Here is a 14,901-nt window from a genome sequence, read left to right as displayed (position 1 = left end):
CATTGTGCAGGGGATTGGATTAGATGACCAACGCTATGATTCTATTATACAAGTTGTCAAATATTGTCCCCAAATATACAGTGTTCGAAATAAGGATCTACAAAAGGTGACTTAGAGTATTAAATAAAGGTAAAGGTATCCCCTGTGCAAGCACCGAGTCATGTCTGACCCTTGGGGTGACGCCCTCTAGCGTTTTCTTGGCAGACTCAATACGGGATGGTTTGCCAGTGCCTTCCCCAGTCATTACCGTTTACCCCCCAGCAAGCTGGGTCCTCATTTTACCGACCTCGGAAGGATGGAAGGCTGAGTCAACCTAGAGCCGGCTGCTGGGATTGAACTCCCAGCCTCATGGGCAAAGCTGTCAGACAGCTGCCTTACCACTCTGCGCCACAAGAGGCTCCTGTATTAAATAATAAAATTTATAAATGTTAACTTTTAATTTTTGCATACTCATTGTCAAACTGTAATTCTGTATACACATTGTTTAGTCATACAATTTATAAATGTTGATATCGTTAGTTATTTTCTGCTATATTTTCCTAGCATATAGTGAAATGTTTATATCTTAATATATTTTTATTTTTTCCCACTTTTTTCCTTTTTGCACTTATACTTGTCAACAAATATTTTTTGGCCAGAATGCTGTGCAGAATAAACTATGTGCATTAGGTGTCACAGCCTGCATTCTTCCTGGCCATTTTAATTAATTATTAGTTCTGCTATGGATACCCAAGAGCATGCCCAGCATTTACCTTTAATAAGCCACTGCCAGCCACAGCTCACTGGGCTAAAGCAATCATGAGTTTAAACCACCCAAAACTACTCTTAGGCTGTAAAACTGAACACTTACCACTTGGTCACAGGTTGGTCTCATCATGCGAGCAAGCACATTCAGCAGGTCTTGTCTCTTGAGAAACTGAAATAGAACATTTGGGACCACAGTTAAATAACACTTAGCATGCCTTGCCACCTTTCCAAAGGCCCAATGATTCACTGTCACTGCTCCACCAGAACTAGATAAAGATGGCATCTATGTTACAAAACGTTAAATACATGCAGAAAACATATCCTAAAAGAATCAGGACAGAGCTTAGGGATAGAATTCAAATGAGATGTAATTCCTCAGAGTCCACCCTTCAATGCTGCCCTTCTCTGTAGTCTGGACATTAATTGTAATCCCAGGAAAACTTCATGATCCACCTGGAGGTTGGTAGCCTAAGATGGAACATGAAACAGCCAGTAATTTGGGGAGAGTCATGTTCATAGAATCATAGAATCATAGAATCAAAGAGTTGGAAGGGGCCATACAGGCCATCTAGTCCAACCCCCTGCTCAATGCAGGATCAGCCTCAAGCATCCTAAAGCATCCAAGAAAAGTGTGTATCCAACCTTTGCTTGAAGACGGCCAGTGAGGGGGAGCTCACCACCTCCCTAGGCAGCCTATTCCACTGCTGAACTACTCTGACTGTGAAAAACTTTTTCCTGATATCTAGCCTATATCGTTGTACCTGAAGTTTAAACCCATTACTGCGTGTCCTCTCCTCTGCAGCCAGCAGGAACAGCGTCCTGCCCTCCTCCAAGTGACAACCTTTCAAATACTTAAAGAGGGCTATCATGTCCCCCCTCAACCTCCTTTTCTCCAGGCTGAACATTCCCAAGTTCCTCAACCTATCTTCATAGGGCTTGGTCCCTTGGCCCCAGATCATCCTCGTCGCTCTCCTCTGTACCCTTTCAATTTTATCTACATCCTTCTTGAAGTGAGGCCTCCAGAACTGCACACAGTACTCCAGGTGTGGTCTGACCAGTGCCGTATACAATGGGACTATGACATCCTGTGATTTTGATGTGATGCCCCTGTTGATACAGCCCAAAACGGCATTTGCCTTTTTTACCGCTGTTAAATTATGTTAAATTATGACATATGATCCTATTTCTTCTCCTTCCATGGGAGAGAAGAGGGTGATTATAGTTGAGCACCTATCTTGCTACGATCTTGATCCTGTCTTCACAAAGTGGGAACGGGGAATGATCCTGCTGAAAATCTTGCAGGATAGAAGCCTTCTCTTTCGCCTCCCATGGAAACAGGGACCTGAACTGGCTGTTTTCCATGCAACTTACATGTAGTTCTGTGTCCTTGCTCTAGTCCCCATCAAGCCATAGCTGACCCACTCCTGCTTTTGTAGTGGACATAATGAATGAGAAAGCTTTCTCCTCCTTGACCATAACACTCAGTAATGAATTGAGAATTACAAGATATACACAAGATTTATTTATTATTTTTATTTATTACTTTTATATACTGCCCTCCCCTAAGGCTCAAGGAGGTTCACATGGAGTATGAAGTGAAGATCCTCTTCTGCACTGGGGTTCTGCCATTCCAGAAAAAAGAAAGTTACCTGGAGAAGCTTTCAGCTATTTAAAAAGTAACACAATGTCTGAAGATCCCCGTTCATCTCACCTTAAGCTGGATAAGCATGCCTTCACAGCACACTCTGCCGGAGCACCAGAGGTTATAGATATGCTCGTTTTCTTGGTTGAGCTTGCCTGTGCTTGTGGCATCTTTATTCGTGCCATCATCTCCTTGAATGGAAACACATGCGAATTAACAGGAACCTGCTATATTGTGATTGCTCTGGCCCTGCAAGGATGGGTATGGCTGAAAGAAACAGACGAGCTGTCTGGCCTTTGTATGCTCCTTCGTACAGAGATCTGGGATGGAAGCTTGAGCTAGAACATTCAGAGCCAGGTGGGCTTTTTTCCTCCAGGGCTACTAATCTTTTTTAAGAAGCAAAACTTGCCACATGTCACAACTGAGTGGCATGATCCTCTTATGCTTGGAACATGCTCCCAGAAATGTGGCCATAATGACTGGTTGTGGCTAAGTGGCTTTTTCAGCTAGCTTCGACCACCCTTTATTTCCCTCTGCCTCTATGTTTTGTACGTTTGCTCTGTTCACCTGGCAAGCTGGAGGCATTTTCAATTTTTTGGATGGGACACGAAGTAACTGTTTTAGCTTTAGCTATAAAGCAACAGACACGTTACCTAATGCTCAGAATTTAATTTGCATGCTGTTTTATACTTTTATAATTTCATTTTGGGATTGTTTATGCAATAGGTATGACACAAAAATAGAAACAATGCAGAAAATCAGCCACCCTAGTACTACTACAAGTTTCCTGGATGTCTCATGCTAAGTGGACTGCATTGTTTTACATAGTGGAATCTGCCTTGAGTCTCAGTGAGGATGGCAGGATACTTAGCACAGAAATAAGTACACTGAACATGTCTGTCCTGAGGGGAAATGGTGGACTGGACACTCCTTCTCAGGAAAAGATTGTATTCATCAAGCATACCTGCCTTCCTCCTGTCTCTTTGAGCTTTCGCAAAATACTTGTTCTCTCTACACTAACAAACAGAGGAACAAAGCCTAACAAAGCAGTGCAAGCACAGACAATTAGAATACCACAGATCCACGAGACTTCTCTATCTGATTTTCTCCACACGTATAATTCAAGAGTATATCTTTAAAAAGCACTCAAATGCAAATAAATACTCCTGTCAGCATGTTCACAAGAACAAAAAAATGCTATGTGCATAAAGGTTTCCCAAAAACTTTCACTTTACCTCTGCACTGCTAAATATTATCAGAGGAAACGTCTCTTCCCTCAGAACATCACTGTACTAACTGGGGAACTGGCAGGTGAAAAAACCACTTACCAACAAGTGAAAAATTACTCTCCAGCAGCTCCCGGTGACTACTGAACCAGGATTGAGCCAGACGATTGTTCTTATTCTTCCCAATGATGTAGTTCATGATGTAGGCAAGAAGACCCGTCACCATCAAAATTTCCATGTAATAACTTTCCCAGCTGTTTTGGAGGTGGGCAGGAACCTGCATTTGGGTTTGGACTTTGTTTTAGTTTTCTTTTTTGGAGGGGGGGAATAATCAGTTATGCGATGCAAGTTGTATCTCCGAATGTTATAATCTAATTTAGAATTAAAATGCCAGGCACAAAGTGTACCAACATAAAAAAGATAACATTTATTTATTTATTATTTATTTATCATACTTATATACCGCCCTCTCCGGAGGCTCAGGGCGGTTTACATCATAACAGAGAACAATACATAAAACAGTCTGTAAAACATGTATAACTGATAACTAATAATTGTAACCAAATAACAGCACAATATAACAGTATAACAATATAGTAATACAAACAGGTCCAGGGCTTATTGATGAGATCCTGAGGGGGGTGGCTTATTGATAGAATTCTGAGGGGGGGTGGGGGGGAGAAATGGAAAATAGTCCAGTCCCCACTATCAAAATGTGTCCTATCTCTATTTTAATAATTACATAATGAAGCAACCAAAACGCTCTAGATTTGTGCTGTTTTCAATGTTGAATTTTCGTCAGTGGTTAGAATCATAGAATAATTGAGTTGGAAGGGACCTCATGGGTCATCTAGTCCAACCCCCTGCACTATACAGGACACTCACATCCCAATCGCTCATCCACTGTAACCTGTCACCCCCTTGAGCCTTCTCTCTGTCAGATGTCAGCCTCTGTTTAAAAATTTCCAAAGATGGAAAACCCACCACCTCCCGAGGAAGCCTGTTCTACTGAGAAACCGCTCTAACTGTCAGGAACTTCTTCCGGATGTTTAGATGGAATTTCTTTTGAATTAATTTCATCCCATTGGTTCTGGTCCGTCCCTCCGGGGCAAGAGAGAACAACTCTGCTCCATCGTCTATATGGCACCCTTTGTTTCCTTTTATAATTGTCAAAATTATCCTTGCAAGTTTCCAATATTCCAATATTTATCCTCTTCTGTATTGCTGACAATCATATCTTTTTACTATATATCCAACTCAAAGTTAAAGCATAAATTCTACTCATATAACAGCACAAATCTAGAGTCCATTTTGGTTGCTTCATTAATTATTAAAATACAGAAAAGACACATTTTGATGTTTGATTCAATATCTTATCAATGTGTATTGTATAAATATTATATAGATTTTGATAGCCTGGGACAGGTTACCTTTTTTCTGTTGGCACAAAAAGTATGGCAAATCAAAATAGGCCCATCCATGCCAAAATAGGCCCACCTCTACAGTAAGCAGAGTACTTTCATCTTATTTCATTTAATTAAAATTGATTTATTTTGACTTGTTCCAGAACACCTTTTATAGCTAAGAACAGAGTCTATGGAAGGGGGCTCAACAAACAAAATGAAGGGGCCAAAACCAACCCAAGGGAAACAGAATTCCAGTGAAGGAGGGGAAATGCAAAGGAACTCCAAACCATTAATCAAGGTCACGAATTCTCATGGGCAACTGGGCAGTAAAATCTAGCAGTAATGGGCAGTAAAATCTAACAGCCCAATATTTCAACATACCACCCTCCCCCCAGCCAAGACAGTTTCTGGTTTAATCAATTTCAAAGTACCCCAAAAAAGGAATATTCCACCAAAAACACCCCCTAATAACTCAAATCAATTAGTCCATTAACCTAGAACAACCAACTAATTATTTAACAGATCAATTAGTTAACCCATTAATTATGACTGATGATATTAACCCACCTAGGAATACCAAATTACAATTAGACCACACCCATGCACAATTAAGATTAAACTGTTCCTAAATTATCTCAACACACATTCCCCCAAGAAACTAGACAAAGACAATTTAACCAACCCAAAACCACTTCAACCTAAACCAGAAATGGAAATATAACAAGCACCCAAAGCCATCTTAACCGCCACCTTCCCTCAAACAACCCAGTGTGCAATAGATGGCAGTTCCCCAACAATGGACTAGGTAGCCCTGAGATGCCATAACAGACATTTGGGGCTCCCCCAGGAAAGAAACTATCCCAACCCTACCCTCTTAAGCAAGTAACAAGGATACAGATTCATGCTCTAGGAACCAAATCAACAACAACAACAAAAAAATCAACCGATGCAAGCCAAAAGGGAAGTTAGGCCACAGAAGAAGAATCAAATAACACCAAACACGGATTGCCTGGAAAAAGCAGGCAAAATGGAGCGAGTAATATCACCAGCCCAAAGAAATCAGGGATCCCGATCATAAGGGGAAAAGGCAGAGATGACAGTGGGAAAAGGTGGGAATGAGAGAAGGGACATGGAACATGGTTACATTAGAATCATAGAATCGGAAGGGGTCATACAGGGCATCTAGTCCAACCCCCTGCTCAACGCAGGATCAGCCCAAAGTATCCAAGAAAAGTGTATATCCAACCTTTGCTTGAAAACTGCCAGTGAGGGGGAACTCACCACCTCCTTTGGCAGCCTATTCCACTGCTGACTGTGAAAATTTTTTTCCTGATATCTAGCCTGTATCGTTGTACTTGTAGTTTAAACTCATTACTGCGTGTCCTTTCCTTTGCAGCCAATGGGAACAGCCAATGGGAACATTCAAACCCCTTCTAACCTCCATCCCATCCCTCAGGTCGCTGGGGTGTAGGCTAGGGTTAAAAACCCATCTTTATACCGCTCAGTGGAAGCGGTATAAAGATAAGGCTAAGGGCTGTGTTGGAGTGCTCAGTCCGGGATGGGGGGGCAACAATTGGGCCCTCCGCTTGTCAGCCCGCCTCCCAACCTGCCTACCCTCCAACCTGGCCCGCCTTTGGCTGTCAGCTGCCATTTCGCTGCTGTCCGCCCCTGGGAGAAGGGGGGGCCAGGCCACCCCTGGACCCTTTGCCTCCCCCACCCAACCTCATTGCCGCTTCATTCGCAGCCCAGCTAGCTTCTTGCTGCTAGAGGGGGGGGGGGAAGAGGCAGGCGCAGCCGCTGGCACGCACGCAGACACAAACGTGTATGCGCAGAGCTGCCGCGCATGCGCGTTAGCGCCCCTGGTAGTGAAAATGCACATGCGCGGCAGCTCCACGCATGCGCGTTTTCACCACCAAGGGGCGCTAACATGCGTGTGCGGTGCCCGGGCCACCGGCTCTTCCTCAACCCCGGAGGTGGTCCTCAACCATCAAAAGGTTGAGGACCGCTGATTTAGAAAATTATATGAGAATTATTAAAACTGACAGACAGATTTATCAGTTTGAAAATTTAAAGAATGAGACTGATCTGTGTATATATGAACAAGAAGAGAAATTAATAGCAAAGATCTATAACATGTTACTAAAAAAGACACTGAGAAGGAAGTCATAAAAGAATCAATGATTTGCTGAACACAAAATATAGGGCATAGTATTAATCTTGAGCAATGGGAGATGGTATGGAAAAGAGATATAAAATTTACATTAGCGACTAATAAGAGAAAATTATTACAGACTGGATAACCCCTCTCCTTCCTCTTCCCAATGTCAAGCTCTCTTTATCTTAATCACTCTCTTCCTTTCTATCTCCCTCACTCTTTGCTATTTTCCTCCCTTCCCCCCTGCTAGTGCCTATTGTATCAGCTACAACGGGCTTTAATTCTAGTAAAATCATAGTCCCCTTACTTTATTAGGACTTCTTCCTGCTTGTTTCCTATACTCTGTGCATTAGTGTAGAGATACTGTAATCCTTCAGGGTTTTAGTTTTGAACTAAGTTAATAGTTCCCTGCATATGTGCCATTCCCTTTAAATATGCAGTGTTTTTAAATATCCCATCTACAGTCATCATCATTGAAATAGTCTTTGGGTGTATATCTCGCTCCCCCATTGGACTTAGTTTAACGCCCTCTTTACAAGGACATTTCTCCCCACCCTGATAAGATACAAAACCATCTCCCAACAGAAGAGCCTCATCATGGCAACATGACTTTTCCAATGACGCCAATGACATAGCCAGTCATTTATCTGCATTATTTTTCTTTCTCTTCATAAGCCTTGGACATTAACAGGAAGAACCAATTACCAGCACACGTCTCATCGTCCAAATACATTGCGAAGTAGAAGAGCTAATCCTCTCATCCGTCGGGGCCAGTGAAATATCTTCTGAGCTTCTGGGAAGGTGGGGGTCCTTGCCGGTTTTGTATAGGTTGGCAAGGATGGCCTCAACTTAAGGCAAAGTACTCAGCTAGAAGGATTCTATGTAAAATGATTTACACTGATATTGATTTAGACTAGCATTCTTTTGACACACACACACTATGACCTAGTACAATTAAGAGAAATGTAAACACATCACCATGGGCACTTACAGTAATAATTTTTATAAGATCTTCATTTTTGCCAGGAGATGTATCAGGTTTCTCTTCATAACCTTCAAATTCTTCATCGTCGTATGGCTCACTCTCTGTATCACCTTCCTATAAAGTACAAGGTGCTTAAGTGTCGGATGTTTCAGTAATACAGGCTTCTACAAGCATAGAGCTCATTTACCCTGGCACTTTATAACTCTCAGCATTTTTATAGTTCTTTCAGGATTCAAATCATTATAGATACAATGGGTTAGAACCAAATGTTTCATTCTGCCAACAGTGGAGTTTTCCTCTACAGGAAGGCTCAATGGTGAATGGAACAGAACACTGGGACCCAATTCATGTCCTCACATGAACCCTTACAACAGATTCATTACACATGAACCAGTATTATATTGCAAGCAGGGAGCCTGAGACTGAAAGAGAATGGTCTTGCCTAAGGCCATCTAGTCATGTCACTTTAAGATGAGGCATGAACCAGAGATGTTTCAGATCTTCGCTGATTCTTTTCAGCTACTGCAGTATTTACAGTGCTATATCACAACCATTTGGTATCATCATAAATCAGGGGTGAGCAACCTTTTTGGCCCAAGTACTTGGGGGGGGCGGCATTATTATTATGATTATTATTAGATTTATATTGATCTGTAAAGATATTGGTGAGGCATCAAACACACTGAGGTGTGAGATAAGGGACAAAGGTTGTACTTGAAGACACAGTGGAACCAAACCAGAAACCAGCAGAACAACCCACATCTCAGGGATTTACATTATGCAATCAGGGAAGTGACAATAAACAGAAGGCATACCTGTTGCCTTCTCCTGCACCCCTGGAGCCAAACAGTGTTTTCAGTGCCTTGGATGCCTGTGCAGAGATCCAGCCCTGAGTGCCAAACAAAATCGTCTAGTGTACGGCTGCTGGCATACACCTGGGAGTTGCTTGCTCCTGTCACATTGGATCTCCAGGGAAACCTATTATTCAGTGCTCCAATAGTCAATAAATGTGTGCACACATTTTAAAGCTTGGTTGTCCCACTAATTTTTGTTGCTCTAAAGATGGCCTCCAGTAGTTCCAAGACAGAGAGCTTTCTAACAAAGACTAATTTGTCTACTATTTTTCACTTGATTCTCACCAACACGGAAGAACCAGTTGTGGGTGCACTTGGTAGTAGTGACCATGTGATTTTGGACTATGATCTTTGGGAAGACAAAAGCGATACATCGTCACACATACAGGCTGGACTTCAGGAGAAAAATTTTGAACAACCTTTAAGTTATGCTGGAATCCTTTGGTCAGAAAAACTTCAAGAGATGGAAGTCCAAGAAGGTTGGGAGTTTCTCAAAAGTGAAATACTAAAGGCACAATCAAAGAGAATTCCCTTGAGAAGGAAAACTGGGAGGAAGCTAGAGAAACTAGGATGGCTCTATAAACAGCTTTCAAAAGAACTGAGTAATAAAAAAGACTCATTTAGAAGGACCTTATAACCATAACCAAGGAGGAATATAAAAAAAATAAATACATGTAGGGAGAGTGCTAGAAAAGCTAAAGCTCAGTATGAGCTTAGGCTAGCAAGAAATGCTAAGAACAGCAACAAAAAAGTTTTTTTAGTTATTTTTAAAGAAGAAAATAAGGACATGGCAAGACCATTGCAGGGACAAGGAAGTGACATTGTAACATGTAAGAGAGGCTGAGCTGCTCATTTCCTACTTATCCTCAGTCATCTCTCGCAAGGGGAATCGTGCTCAAAATGGCAAAATAATTTCACGTGATATGGAATGGGAATTGTGGCCTATGATCACTGTAGAGGCAGTCCAGGAACACTAGTTTCTTTAAATGAAAACAAATCCTCTAGGCCAGACAAACTGCATCCAAGAGCCCTAAAAAAAGAGATTGCAAATGTAATTTGTAAGCCTCTGTTCATTATTTTTGACAATTCTTGGATAACGTGAAGTGGCAGAAGATTGGAAACAGGCAAATGTTGTCCCCATCTTCAAGAAGAGGAAAAAGTAGGACCCAGGTAACTACCGACCCATCAGTTTGACATCTATAGAGATTGATGGGATTCGGGGCTGCATTAAAGTATACTGTCCAGATCATGGGAGGTGATATTACTGTTTTACTGCTCTGGTAAGACCTCACTTGGGCACCACAACTGAAGGAAGATGTAGAGAAACTGGAGTGAGACCAAAGGAGGACAACAATGATGGTGAGGGGTTTGGAAAGAAAATTGTATGAGGAAAGGTTGAGGGAGCTTGGTCTGTTTAGACTGGAGAGAAGACAACTAAGAGGTGATATGATAATCATCTTCAACTACTTGAAGGGATGTCATAAAGAAGATGGAGCAGAGTTGTTTTCTGTTACTCAAGAAATTTGGACCAGAACCAATAAGTTGAAATTAATTCAAAAGAATTTTTGACTAAACATCCGGAAGAAATTCTTAACAATTAGAGCGGTTCGTCAGTGGAACAGGCTTCCTTGGGAAGTTGTGGGTTCTCCTTCTTTAGAGGTTTTTAAGCAGAGGCTAGATGGTCATCTGACAGAAATGCTGATTTTATGAAAGGCAGATTGTGAGTGAGTGGGTAGGAAGGGACGTGTCAGTGTTTGTCTCTTGTGGTTCTTCCTTGAATATCCAAGGAACTGTTGATCACCCCCCGAAGGATGGTACGTGAATTTCTTCCAGGCCAGGCTGAATTCTGGAGATTTTTGGTGGGGGGATCACTGGGGCATGAAATTAGGGTCCCTGTGGGTAGCCAGGTAGTTGTAGAGTTCGTGCATGGTGCAGGGGGTTGGATTAGATGACCCTGAAAGTCCCTTCCAACTCTATGATTCTATAACCCAAGCTTTTATAAGCAACAGCTTAGTCTACATGGGGAATGACACCCTTAAGAATATAGGTGCTTATTTTACAAATATGAGCTTAGGTAAAGTAGAAGATAGATAATGTTAACAAAGGTGAGAACTCAATAGAACTACGAATATGTCAAAAATATAGCCAGGAGCTAGAACATGCTAGATGGACACTTACATAACACTCTGACTGGTGGAAGCAATCCATGTTCATGCACATTGCAGATTGGGTACACTGAGTTTTGGGAAAGCCCACTGTACAAAGATTAAGGAAATTGGGAATGCATGCAGAACCCTAAGTATATATACCAGGGTACTTACAGATTAATGTGTGTATGTGCAAATCCCTGCAGGACTCTGGAACAAGCCTGTATTCTATACGTTATCACACATATTATACAGAATCTAAACTTAAATTGATCTGGATAGAAGTTGAGCCAAACCCCATTGCTCTTATTTCAGCATTCTTCCCTTGTTCTAGGTTATCAAACATCACCTGTGCATCTGCATCTTCAAAGTCAAGACTTTCATCTTGATCTTCAAGCTCAATGGTGGCCTCCTCCTCATCATCCTCTGTTGTGACAATCCTCTGGGGAGATTCTGTCACAGTATCTTCAATCACATCTTCAAATTCAGCAAAGTCGTTATCGTCATATTCCACAATGTCGTCACCATTGTCAAATTCATCAAACTTTGCCAGAGAAATACCCCAGGGGATTAAGAGAACAACCACTAGGAAGCCTTCAGTTCTCATCGTTACTGGAGAAAGAAAAAACACACACCAACATCTTCAGACTACAAAAGCACAATTTTATTTTCTCCTTATGGCAACACTGCGGAGATAGGCAACTCACTTTTCTAAGGCAATATAATAGACAATATATACCATGAATTAATTATGGTAACCTGTTAAACTTATATTTACTGTTGGAATTGTTATAGATATATTGTTAGATTCAAATGAGTAGCTGTGTTGGTCTGAAGTAGCACAATAAAATCAGAGTCCAGTAGCACCTTTAAGACTAACAAAGATTTATTCAAGGTGTGAGCTTTCGAGTGCATGCACTTTTCGTCAGACTGAGATCTTCTTACATGACAGGAAATATATAGCAAAAATCAATTATGTTACATCAGTAGACTACGTCACAACCAAATACAGCCAATGATAATCCTTTGTTAAACAGCCAATCAATCCCCTAGAATTCAGTGTACTTTACAAAGAGAAACCAAAATGCTGCTATTAGAGATCAAAGGCTATCTACCTTCTTCCAGCAAGCAGCTGTGGTGGCAGCGGCTGCGCCACCTGTTGTCTACCTACCTCCGCCTGCCACCACCACCCGCTGCAGTCACCTGCTGCTGCCATGGCGGCAGCCACCAACCTGGCGACCCCGAGGAAGGGGCCAGGCGACCCCAATTTGGGTCCTGACCCCAAGGTAGAGAACCACTGCCCTAGACAGTAAATAAGAAAGTGTTCCAGCTGCAAATCTTGAAATTACAATTCCACCTGCAACAACCTCCTTTTACACTTATAAAGCTGTGATGACCTACTATCAATACTCGCTGCTTATAAAATCAAACCTTTCCGTAGCTCACAGCCACAAGGAGCAGCCCCTAAAAAGGGATGCCATTTAGGTTATGCAGTCTAAGATTAGAAGCAGCAACCAGACCATTTCTCTGTCCCACCTATCATCTTCATTTTTACACACAAGAACAGACAAGCTTAGAAAAGAGAAACAAGGCCAAACCGTAACTTTCAGCACAATCCTCCAAAGAGCTGTAAACAAAAGGCAGATTTTTCAGAAAGGAGGTAGAGAGGGGAAGGAAAGGGGGGAAGGATGACAGTAAGGGAGGTGCCATTCGCAAATGATTCAAAGTGGTGGGTGCAGGAAAAAAAAACAATTGCATTTCCACATTGGACAGCCTTAGACCCTGCTTGAAAATAATAACTCTGGTTTTCTGGGATTCCTTTGCTGCAGGGCAAGTGAGGGGCAATTTGTGATTATGATTGAAGAACCATATTTAGTGCAGAAACAGATGAAAAAGACGACCCTTTAAAATGCAAATATGAACAATATATCGCTACTGCGGAAACAGTCTCTGTCCATACAATACGGCCAAATTCCGGTTTGGGAGGTCCCTTCTAACTCTATTATTCTATGATGATTCCTCCATTTCCAGCAGTGCTTGTGGAGGGCGTGAAGCGCGAAATGGTGGCAGACTAAAGCTAGATAGCAAAAAGATGAGGAGTGGCCGGGAGGCATGACAATGTTTAACACTACACCGTTCAGCTGGCGTAACACTATTTTTAGTGTGTGCGAAAATGTCCTGACTCTACCTATTCTAAATATACCAAATATCTCTGTTGTCCCCACCAACGTTAGACATTTGTGTGAATGTACACTGCTATTCTGCTTCAATAGCATAAGCCTATACACTAAGGGAAATTTACCATTCTTTAAAATTCTAAGTCTGAATAAAATGCAGTGAAGAGTTTTATTTTTTTTATGTCTTATATTTCTATCAGATCACTTACCCACATTAACCATATTATCCTAAGCATCATTATACCCCACTTAACTCACTAACTTCCATAGACACAGAAAGGTATAACTCTGTTTAAGAGGACACTGAAAGTGAACACACAGCCTCGGTTTAAAACTGGTGTGGAAAGAAGTGCCAGTGTCAAATTTCCAAGCACACGAGATCCAGTGGGCTGACATTTTCTAACATAAGCCAAGGCTACAAGAATACCACATGCCTGATTACTGCAAGATTTTGATCACAGAAAGACACAGGAATTGGAATTCCTTTCTTCAAAAACTGGCCCCCATCCATCCAGTGAAAACAAAACAAATTAAACACCGGAAGGAAGGAACCGCTCCACGCTAAGTATAATTAAGCTCTTCTAAACCTAGTAACCTCAGCAGAGTGCGAAGATGGCAATTCTGTTTAGGATTGCGCTGTGAAGTGCACAAGAATGGCCCACACCTTCACAAAGGATGTGTGAAAGGAAAACAATCATTACCTTTAACCACAAGTTTGGGACTAACAAATATGAAACTTTGATTCTTTATACATCCGACCCCCCCCCCCAAATCTCCTCAGCTTTGGGAGAAAAAAGGAAGTTGGTCTTGGTGGGGTCCCTATTCGTTCTCCCGCCCCAATAACGACCTCAAATTAAAGAAAACATGGAAGACGGGGAGGGGGGGGCTGTTTCAATTATACACAAGCTTCAGTTGAAAGAGAGAACGGGAAAGCTAGTCTCTTTCAGCAATGTAAACCTCCCAGCGGTACCGGCACCCCCCCCCCCCAACGCCTCGACACCCCCCCTCACCTGAGTGTAACGCTACGACAACGCCGTTCCCTCCAAGGCCCACCTCCCTTCCCTGCTGAATTTCCACTCGCTTTTGCCTTTCTCCAAGGCCTTCTTCCTCGTAAAAGTAAGTGGATTGCGTAAGTCCACGCAGGCGCCCAGAGGCTGAATGGAAAGGGGGGAAGGGAGGGGCGAGATCGTGGAGAGGAGAAGCAGGACCCACCCCGTTGCTTTTCTCCTGCTATTTTAGTGGGTTTGTTTTTAGGAGATAAATGTTTTCTTTCCTCGGCTCCGAAGCCAGTGATAGGAGTGCTGAGATGACCAGAGAGATGTTGTTCCATCTCAATATATTGCAGCGCAGTCCCTAAAGGAGAATAGCGCACAAACTTCCAAACAAAAGAAACACAAATCTTCTAATGTTGAGGCTTACTCAAATGACAACAAAGCATTAAGCAGGTCTTCGAATTCTGTAAATCCTTTCCTGAGGGCAGATGTTATAAAAATTGGGGGGAAGGTGTTTTTCCTGCTTCATTTTTAAAATTAATGTAGCATCTGCTTATTGGATTCAAAACC

The 14,901-nt window shown here is 42.1% G+C and overlaps 1 protein-coding gene across 2 annotated transcripts in view; it reads right to left on the bottom strand.

Annotated features, from left to right (window-relative positions):
• Positions 1–14,512, bottom strand: part of CCDC47 (coiled-coil domain containing 47) — a 45,480-nt gene extending 30,968 nt beyond the window's left edge. For both annotated transcript variants that reach the window (XM_077315527.1, XM_077315526.1), the window contains exons 1-6: positions 14,350–14,512; positions 11,512–11,774; positions 8,168–8,275; positions 3,718–3,892; positions 2,459–2,580; positions 851–916 (exon numbers count right to left, since the gene is read on the bottom strand). In XM_077315527.1, the coding sequence (XP_077171642.1) occupies positions 851–916; positions 2,459–2,580; positions 3,718–3,892; positions 8,168–8,275; positions 11,512–11,769 (729 nt within the window). In that variant the 5' untranslated portion in view covers positions 11,770–11,774; positions 14,350–14,512. The remainder of the gene's footprint in view (positions 1–850; positions 917–2,458; positions 2,581–3,717; positions 3,893–8,167; positions 8,276–11,511; positions 11,775–14,349) is intronic.
• Between the last annotated feature and the right edge of the window lie 389 nt (positions 14,513–14,901).

This window comes from Paroedura picta, chromosome 16, assembly GCF_049243985.1.
Source record: "Paroedura picta isolate Pp20150507F chromosome 16, Ppicta_v3.0, whole genome shotgun sequence".
Lineage (NCBI taxonomy): Eukaryota > Metazoa > Chordata > Lepidosauria > Squamata > Gekkonidae > Paroedura > Paroedura picta.
The sequence above is the reverse complement of the archived record's forward strand: the minus strand, read 5'-3'. Positions and strand labels throughout refer to the sequence as shown.